This window comes from Blennius ocellaris (genome assembly GCF_963422515.1).
Source record: "Blennius ocellaris genome assembly, contig: SCAFFOLD_67, whole genome shotgun sequence".
NCBI lineage: Eukaryota > Metazoa > Chordata > Actinopteri > Blenniiformes > Blenniidae > Blennius > Blennius ocellaris.
In genome coordinates, this window is record NW_027661962.1 from 211,592 (window position 1) to 230,383 (window position 18,792).

The following is an 18,792-nucleotide window of genomic DNA, read 5'->3' on the forward strand; positions in this document are numbered from 1 at the left end:
ATGCCTCGTCGGCCACCTATTTACTCTGAACTCTGCGATCCTCTTCTGACTGAGGACGTGGAGGAACTTTTGGGCCACTTCCAGCAGAGGGACTCGGTCAGATACCAAGACTTTTCGTCCATCTGGAGGGAAATGAGATTCTCTGAAATCTTCCTGGGCATCAGCACACAGAGCGAGCTGAGAAGGTTCTGCAGAGTGGCTCTGGACACGGCGCTCAAGTACTTCCTGCCTCCATACAGTTACCAGATCCGGGTTGGAGGCCTGTACCTGATGTTTGCTTTGTATCAGAAGCAGCTTTTCAAGCCACCCGTGAACATAAGACTGGCACTTCGAGACTGGACCCATGCCCAGACCTTCCTCATAGACTCTGTGGACTCTGGACACCATGACGTGGTCTATGTCTACCAGAAGCTGGTCTTTACCAAAGCCTTCCACTTCACAGCCATGCCACAGCTACTCACCTTCCAAAAGCAGAGGAAACCAAAGAGACAGGCCATGTGCACTGAGTTTCTAGGAAGGACCACAGCCGTGCAAGACCTGCTCTCTACAAACATCCTGGAAGAAGTGAAGAACGTTCAGGGGCTCTACGAGACACTGAAACAGGCCACCATGGGGGGGCAGAGCCACGTAGCTGTGACCCACTCAGACTTCACTTCTCGCCTGGAAGACACCATGTCTGAGTTCCTCACCTGGCAGGAGAAGAACTTCCTCCCCCAGGGCAGCAGAAAGGACAGACATGAAGAGGAGGTTGGGGAGTCCAGCAGCAGGAGAGCAAGGTTGCTGTCCTCCATCAAGCAGAAAAGCTACAGCAGCCACCAGGAGGGGTCCGGGTCCAGGTCCAGGAGGCACCGGCACCTGGAGGTGGTGGACTCCACTCCACAGCAAGTCCAGCGGGCTGCAGCCCCACGCAGGAAGAAGCCCCCGTCTCTGCGGGCTCGGACCTGGAAGACCCTCAGGGTCCCTCAGGAGGACGGCGTCTTTCTGCCCTGGATGATGAGCGCTATGGAGAAGGATGAGTGAGGAGTGACTCCAAGCTCTCGTTTTGTGGGGACGTCAGAAATGTTTCTTAATAAACTTATTCTTAAGCATACATTAAGTTTTTTTCAGGGTGTACTTTTATTCCCAGCACTGAGATGTTAGATCAACTTTGCAGAGGTGTCAGGTCTTGGAGGACCGCAGCCTTGCATGCTCTCCATGTCTCCCTGCTTTAACACACCTGAATGTCCTGATGGCTCAGCACAAAGCCAGAACACCAGCCTCATCGCGATCAGCCTGTTGAAGTTGGGAGATGTTGAAAACATGCAGGGCGGCACCTCCAGGAGCTGAGTTTGAGACTCCTGATTTAGGGGATAACATACACGTTTTTGTATTCCATAATTTTTTTTTTAGTTGCCTCCAGGTGAGGGCAGGACACACCTGAATAGGGGAGGACAAGTACACATGGACAGGTCACTAGTCCATCACAGGACAATTTGGATTATTTGAAAGCTAAACTTTTATCACATTCCAGTTTTGCGATGCATCTGTACATTGTAGTTTTTGTAGGAGTGACGATAGCAGTAGTAGTTTTGCTGCTACTAAAGTGTAGCAGCAGTAGTACCAAGACTAGTAGTTGTATTAGCAGCAGCTGCTGTCCCCATAGATGCAAGAGATGCCGCACACTGCCCCCTGTGACGTGCCTACAGCGCCGCCATCTTGGAGAGGTCTCTCACTTTTACTAAACATAAAGATCCCAGGCTAGAAAATTCACAAAAACATTTGTAGCTCGCTTGCTAGTCCACGTAGCAACACAATAAGGCCTAATTTTAAAGCTGAGGAAAAGATCTATGTCGTGGAAACTTCTTGGAAAAATTATTGGAGGGGGGCAAACTCTTCTGCGGGATAGAGCTTTTCTTCAGCTTTAAAATGGGGGAATACTTGTGCGTGGACTAGCAAGCGAGCTACAAATGTTTTTGTGGGTTTTCTAGCCTGGGACCGAAGCTTTGCAGCAGCGGGAGACCTCTCCAAGATGGCGGCGCTGGCGGCACAACGCAAGAGCTGTCGGTGGGGAAATCCAAGATGGCGGCACTGGCGGCACAACGCGTCAACTGGCTCTGATCAACTGGGCGTCCAGTGTTGTATGTCTATGGCTCTGCCAGCAGCAGCAGCATGTCGCCCTCTGCCGGTCAGGCTGGAGAACTGCATCGGCCGGATACACGGTTTTCAGAAGCCTGTTGATCCGGAGCTTCCTTCCTGCGTCTTCCTCCACTTGTTGAGGAGGAACCCAAAGTGGAGGAATGTCGCCAGCAGGCCGGTAACGACTAACGACAGACCGGGAGCTGCCCTCATGTCAGGGCTGAGAGCAGCCGGGCTCCTTGGAGCCTCCGCGGCGGTGGCGGCGGCGGCTGGAGTCGCTTACATTTTCTGGACGTTCGCGTCCTCCTCCGGGGAGAGAGAGCCGGAGGAGCGGCCCGAGGAGCGGCCGGAGGAACGGCCGGAGGAGCCCGAGGAGCCCGAGGAGCGGCCGGAGGAGCCCGAGGAGCGGCCGGAGGAGCCCGAGGAGCGGCCGGAGGAGCCGAGTGTGGCCGCTGAAGCCCACACCACATCCACGGTAAGAACAAGACTCACTCTTTTAGTGGAAAAGACATGAGTCGACGTGAAAAGTGGAAAACAGGAGCTATATTTTATATAAACGACTCGATGATGTTTCACTCCTTGTTTAGTAGTTTTTGCTCTATTTGTAAGTTTTTACAGTTAATATTTCAAGTTTCTATCTATATTCGTTTAGGGAAACAAACGTTTCTGACTGTAGAACTGTGGCATTCTGGGAAATGTAGGCACCTTAAACTACTGAACTGTTTAAATAGTCCAGTATATTAAGCTCTCCGCTGCATACAGCCAAAAAATAATCTTATTGAAAATGTTGAGAGCTCAAATGTATTTAGAAAACCCAAAGTACCCAAAAGCAAATAAAGAAGATGTACACAAAACATGGTACTTCAGCAGAATTTCCCCCAACGGTCCCAGGAGGCACGTGAAGGTTGATAGTAGCATGCTCTTACTTTGACATGCATGTATGTACTTCTGCTGACTCTGGTCTTCATCCCATGTGGTTTAATTTTCAGTCTCAGCCTGGAGAGTTCCAGGGCAGGCAGGTCCTGGTTCTGGGTCTGGATGGAGCTGGGAAGACCAGCCTGCTCCACTGTTTTGCCACAGGCGGCCTGAATCAGGACGTGCAGCCGACACAGGGCTTCAACGCTGTGTCCATCAACAGAGAGGACCTGCACATCCAGTTCCAAGAAGGTAAGCTCCAGTCTGCAGGGTTTTATTGCTCCAGATGTATTTCACTTTCACTTCCCTGCCTGCTGTTTCATCTCACTAAAGTTCATGTTTGTAAAGTGTGAAATAAGCACTATTCAAACTGTTTCTACAAAACCCTGGAGGGAACCATGACGATGTGTTTGACCCATCTGTCCTTCTGCCTGGTAGTTGGAGGTAAAGAAGATCTCCGGCCGTACTGGCAGAGGTATTTGACCAAGGCTCTGCTGCTGGTGTTTGTAGTGGACTCATCGGATCCACAGCTCTTCCCTGTAGCCAAGAAACATTTACATGAGCTGCTGTCCTCTCGGCCCGACCTGCCTCTCATGCTCCTGGCCAACAAGCAGGTGAGAATGACAGGAAGCCACTTGAAGTGGCTGCTGGCCTTTCGTCTGCAAAACATGGCTGGCAGAAAAGCTTTCGTTAATTCATTTGTCAAAAATATTCAGATTTAAATATGTCAAGTATTTTTGGGCTATAGAAGGCACTATAGAAGTGAAGTTCATAAAAACTGTTATGTTTTCCATTTCTAAAAGCTTATTATACATCATTTGAAGAAATTGGATCATTTCTTTGTTCTGATCCATTTGGTCTTGGCGAGCCTGAAGTAACAGAACCATCAGTTGATCTCAGATACTTTGGACTGTTTGAGTAATACTCCTTCATCAGTTGACTGCAGATGATGCAAACTGTGAAGAAAAATACTCTCCCACTGAAGGGCTTCAAAGATTTATGTACCTCCATTTAGTTTTTTAAACCAGTTTGGATCATAAGAAGCTGGATTGTTAGTGCTTGGTTGGTTTCTTTCTGCACAACGTAAGTATATCATGCTTTTCTTTATGCTTTTGAAAACGCAAACTTTCTTTCTGAGGCCACCCTAATCAAAGTGAACCTAAATAAGCTAGTGAACCATTATGGTGGAGGGGTGGAGACCTTGCTCAGGCAGCCACAGTGCTCACTGGGATTCAACCCAACACCCTCTGAACAACAAGCTGGCTCCGCTGACGTTCTCTGGTTTCACTGTTCTGAAGTGGACTGATCTCCTCCTCAGGACCTTCCAGGATCCTGCAGCATCACCGACCTCCATGACGCTCTGGGTCTGTCCGCCATTGGCGAGCGTCCGTTGTTCCTGGTCGCTACGCATGTTAGGAAGGGCGATGCAGAGCTGAGCTCTGGCGTTCAGGACGCCTGGGAGCTCATCATCCACATGGTTTGAGGGGACAGATGAAAACCCTGTTTTGGATCCAGGTTTACCACTTCTGTGACATTTTCACGTCAGCAGGTGCACTGGAGCTGTTTGATGTATGTGCTGGTACATTTTAGCCTTTGTTTTTAGTTCAAATAGGACCGATCTCATTATTCTTGGCTTGTTTCTCCTTAAGTTGAAAGGTGTAAACCAAAGAAACACAGGTGAATCATACAACCAACAGTGACGTCTTTCTGCCTTACTCAATGGAATATTAATAATAATATTAATAGCTTTATTCATAAAGAACCTTTAAGAACGTGCTTTACAGTAAAAACACCCAAACAAAATTCAGGCGAGAAGGAGACATGCAATTATCAATTGAGAATTAGCGATGGATATTACGGATGTAAATTATCGTAGAGAAAGCATCACAGCCGAGGTGGCTAAAAAAGAGAAAACATGAGGCATAAGTTTGGTAAAAAGAAATCAAATTAATAAAACAAGTTAAATAAAAAGTAAGCTTTAATTTAAAGCAAGTCTATAGACGTGGGTTTTTGGAAGAGATTTCACTGATGCTGCCAGCCGGATCTCCCCGGCAGGTCCGTCCTAAGTCAAGGGTGGAGAAGCACCGTCAGCAGAGATTGAAGCTTTGACTTACGATGGCCAGAAGGGCTCCATCCGGGGATCCGTCATATCACTTGGTGCAAGACTGCAACAAGCTTCAAAAGTAGTCAGCCAAATCAATTGTAAAGCAGACAGGAAGCCAGGAGAGGAGGGATATGTTGTCGTCTGTTAAAACCCTTAACAAGCCTGGCTGCGGCTGCATTGAAGACATCAACAAGCTTCCTGTTCTGTTCATATCAAAACTGTACAAAACTGTGTGTGTGTCTTATTTGAAATGTATTTTTGACTTGGCTGCACGTGGTGAAATGTCAAGACTGGAGCACAAGTCTTACTATCGGAGTGTTACTGTGGAGCGAAGGCATCAAAAAATGAATGTTTCATGACAACTGTCATCCTCTGATTTGCACTGTCTCTGTCTTTTGAGGGAATTTGCTTTATCTTCACAATGACGTGGAAAAAACATGTTTCTTTCATGTTTAGGAGTAACTTTGTTTGGACTTGTCATTTTTGGATGGTTTAATCTGTGTAACCACACAGAATTATAATATTGACCATTATTTCATTCATAAAAGTTCCAAAAAGCATGTGACCCATGGTAATTTCTAATACCAAAGCCTGTTACTGTATGGTTTGACTTTGATCTAGCCAATGTTCCCACCAATAAAAGTTTCCACTAAATTGATTGTATGTTTATGTTGAAATGCTGAGCTGAACTCTGCTGTGTTGGAGGATGAAGACAACCTGGCTGTGACTGCATCTTCTCATCAGTCCTAAAATCACTCACCTGTTAGTCAGACTAATGGAACACGTGCACCATGTGTAGCTGAGTGAAGATTTTATATTAAAATATTATTTTTTAAATTGTGAACGTTCTCAAAATGACTGTCATATTTTCTGCCTTATGAATTAATATAAAGCCCAGTTTCCACCGCACACAAGTGCCGGAGCGGAGCGGTACGGAATAGAGACCCCGACCGAAATTTTGGGTGGCGTCCCCACTGCAGAGAGGAGCGTGAAAAGTGGGCGGGGCTTATGAGCTCCGCAGAAATGTGACATAACAGAAAAGAATGTCGTCAGATGTAGATCTTATGAATCCTCTGTTGTTGTTTAAATTCTCCACTTTGCACTCTTATTTTTTGCAGCGGAAAAAAAACAGTCATTTTTTGCAGCGGAGAGCTGCAGCGCAACTTCCGTGTTTGTGAGAGAGCAAACGCTCGGCCACTTGCCGGCGACTTGGGGCGACGTGCCCCGCACTGGAGCGCTGGGGGGCGGGGCAAGTGGCCGGAGCGTTCCCCCCGGTTGGCTGAGGCACAGACACGGGAGTCTGAGCTTTCTGCTCAAACGCAGGAGGTTCTCCACTCCGGCGCTGATCGCGGTCCGGCAGCTCAGCGCCGGAACACGAAGGCGCCGAGCTCCGAGCTCCTTTTCATGGCTTCCGCGGTCCGTCCCCGCGATAAAGCGCCACTGACCGCGGCTGAACAGAACGCTGACCGCCTCTGGGAAGCGGAGCTGCCGGAGCGCGGTCAGCGCCGGAGCCCAAAGCTCCAGACTCCCGTGTCCCGGACGCGCATCCACGCCACGGCGAGCGCTATGCTAACAGGAAGCTCCAACGCGATGCAAAGTCCTGAGCTCCAGTCTCCCCCTGCCTCAAGTCGCTGTTTCACAGCAAACACTGAAGTTGAGCAGCAAAGAAAAGAAAATGAAAATAAAAACAACCAGAGCAAAGTGACCACACTGACAGCAGGGGATTCATCCAGCACATTAACATATTGAGGGCGTGTCGTAAATCACTGACCAATCAGCAGACAGCTCCTCAAACTCAGACCCGTTCCATGGTCCTGGTACCCTAACGGAAGGGGGGCGGAAAAGCGGTGGCCTTTGGAGCGGTCTGGAGCGGTTCAGACCGCATTCCTGTGGTGACACGCGAACCGGAGCGGTTTAGACCGGTCTAGGCCGGTACTTTTTGTGCGGTGGAAACGGGGCTATAGAGACTGCCTCAGTAGTATTTTGGTTTATTGTTTGTGTATAAAGTTAATTCAATTGTTCCTCTTACCTGTTGTAGTGGGGGGGGCATGAATTGGTGACGCACACGTGTTGAAGCTGCATTTGTCCTGCAGAACCGAGCAGCTCCTGAATTGGTAAGACTGCTGAACCTCTCTCTCCTTTATCTCCAATTAATGCAGTGCTTCTCAAATGGTGGGGCGAGCCCCCCTGGGGGGGCGTGGTGGGGTGTCAGGGGGGGCGTGAGGCAGGCGCGACTTTCAGTATTAATGTCTTTATTCATGCTTGAACGATAAAAAAAAGGGCCTCCAGCTCATTTTATTAAGTTATTTTGATAATCAGGCGATTGTATGCAGAATGCTGGTGCCAGCAAATCATACAGTGGTTTATACAGATAAATAGATAAATATGATCAGGTTCTCAATGGTAGTACAATTCGGGGGGGGCCTGAAAATTTTTTTGTCCTCTAGGGGGGGCATGACAGAAAATAATTGAGAACCACTGAATTAATGAATGAAAAAGCCACAACATTTTTTAAAAACCCCATGAAATTGTAGCAACCATGTTTTGTGACCAGATGATTGATTTTAAGGGTCAAAAAGGGGGTTTTAATGAACTTTATTTTCGGGAGTTTCCCCCTCCCTAATCAGGAGAGAGCTTGACCTGACGCTAATTGACCCTCTGTACTGACTGACAGGTGTGTTATAATGTTCTTATGTTCGGTTTTATTTGTAAGCACTTTAAAAGCAGGACTGTACTATTCTAAATTCAATTCACTTTTGTTGGTCTGTGTTTAATTTTATTCCTTTATATGACTGTATTGTGGAGAAAAAATACAAACCATTTTGTTTGACACAGCTTACTTTTATTTTTGTACTTGCATTTCATATTCATAATTGACTTTTATATCTTTATTCAAAATGTTTTTGTATTGTTTGTTGAATGAGATTTTTATTTTGTCTGCAGAACCGAGCAGCTCCTGAGTTGGAGAGAGAGCCTGCCGTGCTGTGTGCTGATGCTAATTGTGCCCTCTGTACTGACTGACAGGGGAAATTAAACGTGCAGATCCTGATCCTGTGGGGCCTCATTCCCTGAGAGCTTAACCAGTCTTAAGTCTGCTGCACGGGGACATTGTGGGGGCGAACATCAGGTGTGTACTCTTGTATATTTACCCAATTTAGCAGAGTCATTACTGTAATAATGACACAAACTACATTATAGTGACGCCCTGAAGACGCCAGACAATTTATCAATCAAAGCTTCATTTGTGAAGCACAAAGTGTTTGAGAGGGTAAAGGCACTCACCTGCTGCCTTGTACGTCCATACATCCGTTTCCTTTCGCTCGGTCTGTTTGGGGTGTCAGGAGCAGAAACAGAGCATCCCTGTGCCCACAACTTCCTCCAGCTGTTCTGGGGGGGCTCCGAGGTGGTCTCTCCAGACTCCTGGACCGACCTCAGTCCTCCTCCCAGTAGGACCTGCCTGGTAGACCTCAGTCCTCCTCCCAGTAGGACCTGCCTGGTTGACCTCAGTCCTCCTCCCAGTAGGACCTGCCTGGTAGACCTCAGTCCTCCTCCCAGTAGGACCTGCCTGGTAGACCTCAGTCCTCCTCCCAGTAGGACCTGCCTGGTAGACCTCAGTCCTCCTCCCAGTAGGACCTGCCTGGTAGACCTCAGTCCTCCTCCCAGTAGGACCTGCCTGGTAGACCTCAGTCCTCCTCCCAGTAGGACCTGCCTGGTAGACCTCAGCCCTCCTCCCAGTAGGACCTGCCTGGTTGACCTCAGTCCTCCTCCCAGTAGGACCTGCCTGGTAGACCTCAGTCCTCCCCCCAGTAGGACTTGCCTGGTAGACCTCAGTCCTCCTCCCAGTAGGACCTGCCTGGTAGACCTCAGTCCTCCTCCCAGTAGGACCTGCCTGGTAGACCTCAGTCCTCCCCCCAGTAGGACTTGCCTGGTAGACCTCAGTCCTCCCCCCAGTAGGACTTGCCTGGTAGACCTCAGTCCTCCTCCCAGTAGGACCTGCCTGGTAGACCTCTAATGGGAGATGATGGTGTCCCTGATCTCAAGTTCGTACCCAGACTGACACCAATAGTCAATGGCTTTTATCAGGATTTATGGCCAGAGCAGAAATATACTAAACTATCACATATGATTAATAATAAAATAAGCAATATAAAATATATCATTTCTTTGTTTTACATGTAACCCATTGCAAATCATATCTATTGCAGTTTGTTTTTCATGAAACTTTCCCAGAGACTCACTTTGTTACCGTGTTCATACAGTTTCGTGTATTTGTACCTTATAGCTGGAAATCCTAATAAAAGCAGCTGGAACAGAACAGACGTCCCCAGAGACTGGAGACAGACAGTCAGTGTCCTCCGTCCCCAGAGACTGGAGACAGACGGTCAGTGTCCTCCGTCCCCAAAGACTGGAGACAGACAGTCAGTGTCCTCCGTCCCCAGAGACTGGAGACAGACGGTCAGTGTCCTCCGTCCCCAGAGACTGGAGACAGACAGTCAGTGTCCTCCATCCCCAAAGACTGGAGACAGACGGTCAGTGTTGCTCCGTCCCCAAAGACTGGAGACAGACTGTCAGTGTTGCTCCGTCCCCAGAGACTGGAGACAGACGGTCAGTGTCCTCCGTCCCCAGAGACTGGAGACAGACGGTCAGTGTTGCTCCGTCCCCAGAGACTGGAGACAGACGGTCAGTGTTGCTCCGTCCCCAGAGACTGGAGACAGACGGTCAGTGAGAGACTGGAGACAGACGGTCAGTGTTGCTCTGTCCCCAGAGACTGGAGACAGACGGTCAGTGTTGCTCCGTCCCCAGAGACTGGAGACAGACGGTCAGTGTTGCTCCGTCCCCAGAGACTGGAGACAGACGGTCAGTGTCCTCCGTCCCCAGAGACTGGAGACAGACGGTCAGTGTTGCTTCGTCCCCAGAGACTGGAGACAGACGGTCAGTGTCCTCCGTCCCCAGAGACTGGAGACAGACCGTCAGTGTTGCTCCATCCCCAGAGACTGGAGACAGACGGTCAGTGTTGCTCCGTCCTCAGAGACTGGAGACAGACGGTCAGTGTTGCTCCGTCCCCAGAGACTGGAGACAGACGGTCAGTGTCCTCCGTCCCCAGAGACTGGAGACAGACCGTCAGTGTTGCTCCGTCCCCAGAGACTGGAGACAGACCGTCAGTGTTGCTCCATCCCCAGAGACTGGAGACAGACGGTCAGTGTTGCTCCGTCCTCAGAGACTGGAGACAGACGGTCAGTGTTGCTCCGTCCCCAGAGACTGGAGACAGACGGTCAGTGTCCTCCGTCCCCAGAGACTGGAGACAGACGGTCAGTGTTGCTCCGTCCCCAGAGACTGGAGACAGACGGTCAGTGTCCTCCGTCCCCAGAGACTGGAGACAGACCGTCAGTGTTGCTCCGTCCCCAGAGACTGGAGACAGACCGTCAGTGTTGCTCCATCCCCAGAGACTGGAGACAGACGGTCAGTGTCCTCCGTCCTCAGAGACTTGAGACAGACCGTCAGTGTTGCTCCGTCCCCAGAGACTGGAGACAGACGGTCAGTGTCCTCCGTCCTCAGAGACTGGAGACAGACCGTCAGTGTTGCTCCGTCCCCAGAGACTGGAGACAGACCGTCAGTGTTGCTCCGTCCCCAGAGACTGGAGACAGACGGTCAGTGTTGCTCCGTCCCCAGAGACTGGAGACAGACGGTCAGTGTCCCATCAGTTCTGTCCTCCTGATCATTGATCATCAATCAGTTCTATCCTCAGATCAATTCTCCACCTCACCATCAGCACCACCTGCTTCCTCGTCTCCACATTGTGCTGCTCAAGGTTCTAAGTCGTTGTACCAACATTCTCCTGCAATGTTTATTTTTTTAGAGGGAACTGCTGTACGTATCTTTCAGGACCCGTTTTGTGCGTAAGCAAGCTTTATAAATGAGGCCCCTTGACTATTTTTGTTTTTAATCTTCCTGCGACATTCCTATGGGCTGTGGTGGCCATTTTAGGGTTTCTAGGTGGCGCTAGAGAGCCAATTTTGGCACTCTGGAAGTTCATTTTTATATTTCCTTAACTTTTTTCCGAGTCTTGATGAGCGTGCCAAAAAACGAATTCATCATTTTTGCATGGTTAGTGGGTCAGAGTGGAGCTTGAAAAGGTGTCCCAAGTCCCAAGAAACAAGAAGAAGAAGAAACGGAGGAGAAACAATAGGAAATTTGCCACCTGGCCTTGGCTGGAGCCCAGATTCTTGTGCTCCGTGCCCAACATGAGGGTCCTGGCCTGGCCTGTCATTCTCGGTGGCGTACGAAATACAAAAGAGACTACAGGAGGCCTGGCCTAAGGACTTTCACGAAGTCCCTAATAATTATATATATATATATAAGCAGGAATCCATTTTTTCAGATAAAAGGGATGAAAAAACCCATACTCAAAGCATGTAAAGGACAAGTTGGTAAGAAATTGATAACAGCACTTGGTCCATTTCAGGACTAATCTTTGTTCTTCAAATCAAACATAAGAAGCAATTCTCCATGTTAATGAGCTCAAACACTTCCTGAAAGCCTCAATAATTCATTTGCTTAAAGATCATCAGACATTCATATTGAAATAATGAATAACATCCACATTTAATTATTTATGCAGTCATCCTCCACAGCGCAACTCATAGACACACTGAGTCACACCGTGTGTGTGTGTGTGTGTGTGTGTGTGTGTGTGTGTGTGTGTGTGTGTGTGTGTGTGTGTGTGTGTGTGTGTGTGTGTGTGTGTGTGTGTGTGTGTGTGTGTGTGTGTGTGTGTGTGTGTGTGTGTGTGTGTGTGAGTGATACTGAGGTTTGGCTCTATAATAGTCTCATTACTTCGAAGTAGTGGCAACATGGAGTTTGAAGAAGAGCAGTACGGTGTTTGATTACAGCCACTTCTGTGTATCAGAAGCTCTCCCATCTGCAAAGAGTGGAGACTGCATGCATACTGGACATTGGGAAGAGCTTCTGTTACAACGGCCATTTTCATTGAAAATCTGTCCTCAGAATTGATTGTTTTCCACCATTAGAAGTTTGTGAAAGGTTTACATAACAGTGACTCCAACTTGGCCGGAGACCAGTGTTTGGCAATCCTGGAAACTTTGCCCTTGCAGACTGAGTCAATAAATTCACCTGTCACAGCGTTCTGCCTTCAGTTCTAAGACACAAAATCCAAATTCAGTTCAACCATGGCTTTGAGGGCAACGCTCGCTTGGCTTTGTTCAATCGGTAATCTCTGTTATATATATACTGGTCTGGAGATTCTAGTGAGATGGAGGAGTTTGAGACTTTCAGTTGAAGGGTAAAACTGGGAAAGACAAAGAAAAAAACTTCAATATTGTCTGAAAGACTTTTGTTTGTGCTTGCAGTTCTATATTCATGTGCAGCCCAAGATGAAACTTCAGCTCTAAAGTGCAGCTCATACCCTGAGCTGTTGGAGCGTCTGAAGGTAAGATACCATCTTCCTAAAAATCTGACCTCAACCTGTTGCTCATCCATTTAAAAGCATTCAATAATGAAAGAAAAACTCAATATTTCTTTGTCTTATTTCCTGTAAATAAGCCATTATTCGTTTCAAATGTGGATAATTTTGGTTAACATATAAGAAAATATCAGTTAATTTCATAATATTGGAATACGTCATGTGTCAAGTTTGACCGATCCAATAATAATATCACAAAGACAATGTGTGGTAGAAAAAGGTGCAATAAGCAACGTGTTCAAGATGGTCAAGAAGAAGGAGAAGTTTGAAAGAGCAAGGTGAGAGTCCAACAAATGGAGCACAAATGTTCTATTTACATTGTGAAGCCACCACTGAAGCAGAAGGAGTATTAGGAGAGTCTCACCTGGGGGGAGAAGACTTGATCAGTGATCAGTGACATTTCAAACAATGGGCAGTTGTCAGCCTCAGATTCACCCACAGAGACGGAGACAGATTCAAAAAATGCCATTCCTTTACTAGAGAAAATGAAAACTAACGGAAAACAGCCTCTCCTTCTGTCTTTGCACTCCGTCTTTCACCCCGGTGTCTGGCAGCTCCTCTCTTCTGGCTTCATCGCCTCTCTGCCACGAGTCCCAAACTGTACCAAGTCCACAAGCCAACATCATGTCAGCATCAGCCAGGAGAGCTTCGAGCTGAAAACCTTCATAGCGATGGTGCAGCATGACTTTCCACCTCTTCAGCACTTACTGCACACTGTCTCTGAGAAAAGATTGGCCCACCGGACGAACATTAAAGAATCAGTTTGTGAGTGGCTGAGAAGATGAAGGTGTGTGTGTGAAATGTCAGATATGATCCAACAGGTGGCAGTAGAGTGTCCATCTGATTGGAGTGGACAGCAGACGGCTGCACTCCTGCTCTACATGAAGAATCTGACTGACACTCTGCACAGACAGCAGCTGAGAGGTGGGAGGAAGAGCTTGTGTGACTGGGGGGCTCTGCAGCTTCCATTGCTTCTGTCATAACCTTCACACTTTATTAACACTTTGTTGAAACACTTTGAAGATGTGGATGGGAAAATATGTGTGACATGCAATGTTGACATGATAGATGTGTGCTGTTAGTCACACATCAGCTCCAGAGCAGGCAGAAGTTGATTAGGACATGAAAACAACCTTATCAGTCTGGCTCAACATAAAGCCCATTGACCTGTGAAGTTCATGCCCATAGTTATTGCTTATTTCTGCAAAAATATCAACATTTCTACATTTTCATCACGTATACTCCGTACCAAAACCAAAGTTTAATGGAAAAGTTGTTATGGCAGTCTGACTGGACTAGATAACCTACACTACCAGATAATCTACACCACCAGATAATCTACACTACCAGATAATCTACACCACCAGATAATCTACACCACCAGATAATCTACACTACCAGATAATCTACACCACCAGATAATCTACACCACCAGATAATCTACACCACCAGACAATCTACACTACCAGACAATCTACACTACCAGATAATCTACACCACCAGACAATCTACACCACCAGACAATCTACACCACCAGACAATCTACACCACCAGACAATCTACACCACCAGATAATCTACACTACCAGATAATCTACACTACCAGACAATCTACACCACTAGTGTAGATTATCTGGTGGTGTAGATTAAAAGCCCAACATATCCACATGAGCAAGCAGGTGTGTTTGTGACTGTGGAAAGGAAAACTCCCCAACAGGGAGAAACCTTTACCTTACTCTCACTGTTGCCATCAGGGAAGAGGCACAGGTTAGGGTTAGACCAGGGGGGGGCCATCCTGGTCCTGGAGGGCCGCAGCCCTGCAAGTTTTAGACCAGGGGTGGGTCTAAAACCTGCAGGACTGCGGTCCTCCAGGACCAGGATTGCCCACCCCTGGTCTAAAACCTGCAGGGCTGCGGCCCCCACCAGGACCAGGATTGCCCACCCCTGGTCTAAAACCTGCAGGGCTGTGGCCCGCCAGGACCAGGATTGCCCACCCCTGGTCTAAAACCTGCAGGGCTGCGGCCCCCCCAGGACCAGGATTGCCCACCCCTGGTCTAAAACCTGCAGGGCTGCGGCCCCCCAGGACCAGGATTGCCCACCCCTGGTCTAAAACCTGCAGGGCTGCAGCCCCCCAGGACCAGGATTGCCCACCCCTGGTCTAAAACCTGCAGGGCTGCGGCCCCCCCAGGACCAGGATTGCCCACCCCTGGTCTAAAACCTGCAGGGCTGCGGCCCTCCAGGACCAGGATGGCCCACCCATGGTCTAAAACCTGCAGGGCTGCAGCCCCCCAGGACCAGGATTGCCCACCCCTGGTCTAAAACCTGCAGGGCTGCGGCCCCCCAGGACCAGGATTGCCCACCCCTGGTCTAAAACCTGCAGGGCTGCAGCCCCCCAGGACCAGGATTGCCCACCCCTGGTCTAGACCCATACTACTAGATTCACAAACACTTTCTACCCGGGTGCAAGACAAATGCTGAACATTCAACAACTTTAAGCATCTTGTTTAAAGATATATGTTCATTGTATGTGTATTCTCAATGTTTCAGTGAAACGTAATCAGTGCTATATAATTATAAATGTTTGTTGTCTGTCATGCTTATTGTTTTATGGCACAAACCATATTTAATGTTTGTATTCACTCATATATTTAGTTATGTTTGTTTTTCTAGATTTGATCTTTTGTCTTTATCTAGTTGTACTGTGCACCATAAGAGTTGTATTTTTATTGCATTCTATCTGTATTAGAAAAGCGTATTCTATTCTAAGCAACTGTGAACAGTTTCTGTGACTCTAATACATCAAAACAGTCTTTCATTTACAGATTGCCAAGGAACCGAGCTGGGGAAATGCCCCAAGGCAGAAGTGCCCGATAACGGGGGGCTAGCATGTGTCACAGTGGCCAACAAGCGCTACTGCAAACCTCTGTGCAATCATGTAAGTAAGTAACATTTATTTATATAGCACAACAACATAAAATCACAACATGTAACATAGATAACATATGTGAGCAGCCTTACCATATTTACCATTTCTATGTAAGATTTTTGCTGATTAAAAGGATGGAACATTGATAATTGGAGTCTTTCCTTGCAGGGTTATGATTTTGATTTCATGAGGAGAAGCCGGCCGTTTGATGAATGCAGTGAGCAGACGAGATATAAATGGAATAGCCAGTACGTAGGAGGAAACACGCTGGCTGTGTGTAATGGTGAGGCTGGCGCAATGGCTGTGTTTCTATGGTGATACTGTATATGTGGCGACGCTAAACTTCACCTTGTCTCTTTTTTTGTAGAATCAGCCTTTCCAGTCTCGGGAGCCAGTTCGGCCTATTTTCCAAAAGATCAGGACTGCCTGATAGTAAAGAGCAGCAGTCAGCTGAAGAATGGCGTCTTTGAAGCTTTTGCTGTTGAGCTGAAGAACCAAGGCATTGAAGGAGAACTGCAGTATGCCTGTCTTGTTTGTGGATAACCAGGATATGAGCATAAAAACCATAAAAAAGGTGTTTGGTTGATGTTTGATCTGTTCCAACAGTAAACATGCTTATGAACTTGAATGGATTTAGTTTGTGTTGGTATACTCACACACTTTAGGAGTACGTTTTAAGAACTCAGCTTAATGCTCCGTTTACACAATAAACCGTTTCAAGTGAAAATGCAAAAATTGTGGTGCTTGGAATCACTGACAACACAACTGTGTGAAAACCATCAAACACTATGACTTTGACTTGCTTGCAGTTAATAGGCCATTTTGCAAGGCTCATGGTACATCAGCTCCATCATCCCCTTCATATTCTAAAGCCACATTTACATCTAACCGGGTATTTACAAAAATGATGATACACTCCTGAAGAAAATCTGAAGACAAGCTAGTTAAGTGCAAGAATTTACATTTTGCATAGTTGGATCTTAAAAATGGTAAGTAGAACTTCAAAATACAGAACTACATGGGTGCAAGAGAAAACATTTTGAGCAGGCATTCCACAACTGGCTGCTGTTGATGAAGTCCTTGGCAGGGTTCTTCATTATTATTCAATTTCAGCTAATGTTCATTTAAATATAGTGCATTTATAAACCACATTACAATAATCTTGCCTCTTTTCGATGGAGAGAGCCCCCTAGTGGTGGAAATTATTCTTTTAAACAGCGAGTGAACAGAAAGCACTTAAGACTCGTATTGACATACTTTTAAACAAATACAAGCAGAAGGTTCATTAGTCCCTTTAAGAAAATGGATATTTGGGGACTGGTTTACTTGAAATGACAGTCGGAGTTTAGGAAAAACAAAAGTTATATCAGGTATATTTTCAAACAACACATCAATCCATCTTTCAAAGCTTTTTAGAATTCTTTGACAGGAACCTCAAAAAGGGTTAGGGTTTAGCCTAACCCTAACCCTAACCCTAACCCTAACAAACTTGGACGCACTTGGTGCAGCCTGGATAGCACACCAGATAACCACAGACAGTGGTTTGTAGTGTGTGTGGGTCTCAGGCAGTTTCATTAGTTTAAACCCAGACGGTGGTTTTGTACGGTGTTGGGTTGAGGTAAGTTGGGGTTCCCTTTAATTTTTCCTTCATGTGAATGAAGTGGTGAGGATGGTTTTAATTGTAATATAGTTTAGTTCTTATATTGAATTATGACCCACAGAAAACGTTGTAGACGCAGGACACCTACAAATGACTTGTTGAACTTTCTTTACGAGCACATGGCAGGATCTTCCTGTCTATAGACTCTCACCTTGAGCCTATAACTCCCTTTAGCTACATTCATACATCGAAGGATTTTCCACATCGGTAAGCTAAGCAAATTTATTGAAGGCACCATTCAAAAACAGGGCTATTCCCTGTGCTTTACAAAGAAATGCAAAAATACACTGATAAAAGAAATGCATTAAAGCTTTAAATGAAATGAAAAATATATTGAGGATTCTTGATCTCCAGATCAAAGTGACATAGTTTAGTGCTTAAGTTAAACAGCGACACTGGTATTGTTGTATTGATAGTTTTGTTTGGCACAAACCCGAAATCTCAAACTCTTCTAGTCTTGTTCAATTGTTATTTAATAAACCCTTCTTTGACCTGTTCTAACTCATTAACTATTTGGCTGTCGTCTCCTTAAAAACATTAGAAACATTAAAAACATTAAACACATATAAACATTAAGAACCTAGAAACATTAAAAACATTTACATAGAAACATTAAAAACATTAAAAACATAGAAACATTAAAAACATATAAACATTAAGAACCTAGAAACATTAAAAACATTAACATAGAAACATTAAAAACATTAAAAACATATAAACATTAAAAACATATAAACATTAAGAACCTAGAAACATTAAAAACATTAACATAGAAACATTAAAAACATTAAAAACATATAAACATTAAGAACCTAAAAACATTAAAAACATTAAAAACATATAAACATTAAGAACCTAGAAACATTAAAAACATTAAGAACATATAAACATTAAGAACCTAGAAACATTAAAAACATATAAACATTAAAAACATAGAAACATTAAGAACATAGAAACATTAAAAACATTAAAAACATTAAAAACATATAAACATTAAGAACCTAGAAACATTAAAAACATTAAGAACATATAAACATTAAGAACCTAGAAACATTAAAAACATATAAACATTAAAAACATATAAACATTAAGAACATAGAAACATTAAAAACATACAAACATTAAGAACATTAAAAACATATAAACATTAAGAACCTAGAAACATTAAAAACATGTTAGAGTTATGATGTTTACATGATCTCCGAACTGTGACATTTGCTGCATTGACTTACAAAAACTGTTGAAATTGATCAAGCCCAGCCTGGCCTGACTGGTCATTAATATCTAAAGATAGGCCTCGGGGGATTGTGGAAGCCCGGTGACATGAGACGGGGGTTGAGTACAGTTCTTTGTTTGTGAAAGGCCGGTGACATGCGACGGGGGTTGGGTACAGCTCTTTGATTGTGTGAAGAACTGGTAAGACAATAGCCCCCACCTCAAACATCCCCCACCTTAAACAAAGAGCCCCCCCCAAAGTGAAACCAAGTAGGAGGAGGCTCAGTCGGGAGACTATGAAACACGCAGCATTTTCTTGCTCTCTCTCTCACTCCTTCTGACTGCTCGCACTCTGCTGAGGTGGTTCTGAAGCAGAAT

At 45.9% G+C, this 18,792-nt stretch overlaps 3 protein-coding genes across 4 annotated transcripts; all 3 read left to right on the forward strand.

Moving 5' to 3' along the window:
- LOC308148516 (snRNA-activating protein complex subunit 1-like) lies at positions 1 to 1,020 on the forward strand (the record flags this gene model as incomplete). The annotated part of the gene is made up of 1 exon (XM_080521980.1): positions 1 to 1,020. The coding sequence occupies one exon, from the start codon at positions 1 to 3 to the stop codon at positions 1,018 to 1,020; it is 1,020 nt and encodes a 339-aa protein (XP_080378106.1).
- Positions 1,021 to 2,217: 1,197 nt separating this feature from the next.
- arl9 (ADP-ribosylation factor-like 9) lies at positions 2,218 to 5,788 on the forward strand. Of its 2 annotated transcripts, XM_080521982.1 has the most exons (5): positions 2,218 to 2,470; positions 2,501 to 2,590; positions 3,105 to 3,282; positions 3,469 to 3,644; positions 4,349 to 5,788. In XM_080521982.1, exons 1-5 carry the CDS (start codon positions 2,327 to 2,329, stop codon positions 4,511 to 4,513), a joined length of 753 nt encoding a protein of 250 aa, XP_080378108.1. In that variant the 5' UTR covers positions 2,218 to 2,326; the 3' UTR covers positions 4,514 to 5,788. The 2 variants fall into 2 exon arrangements, with proteins under 2 accessions (XP_080378108.1, XP_080378107.1); XM_080521981.1 differs by having other exon boundaries at positions 2,218 to 2,590.
- A 121-nt stretch (positions 5,789 to 5,909) lies between these two features.
- Positions 5,910 to 16,110, forward strand: LOC308148519 (uncharacterized protein). The gene is made up of 7 exons (XM_080521983.1): positions 5,910 to 7,248; positions 8,078 to 8,261; positions 12,502 to 12,581; positions 13,436 to 13,538; positions 15,436 to 15,548; positions 15,708 to 15,822; positions 15,907 to 16,110. Exons 4-7 carry the CDS (start codon positions 13,496 to 13,498, stop codon positions 16,080 to 16,082), a joined length of 447 nt encoding a protein of 148 aa, XP_080378109.1. The 5' UTR covers positions 5,910 to 7,248; positions 8,078 to 8,261; positions 12,502 to 12,581; positions 13,436 to 13,495; the 3' UTR covers positions 16,083 to 16,110.
- Positions 16,111 to 18,792: the final 2,682 nt, after the last annotated feature.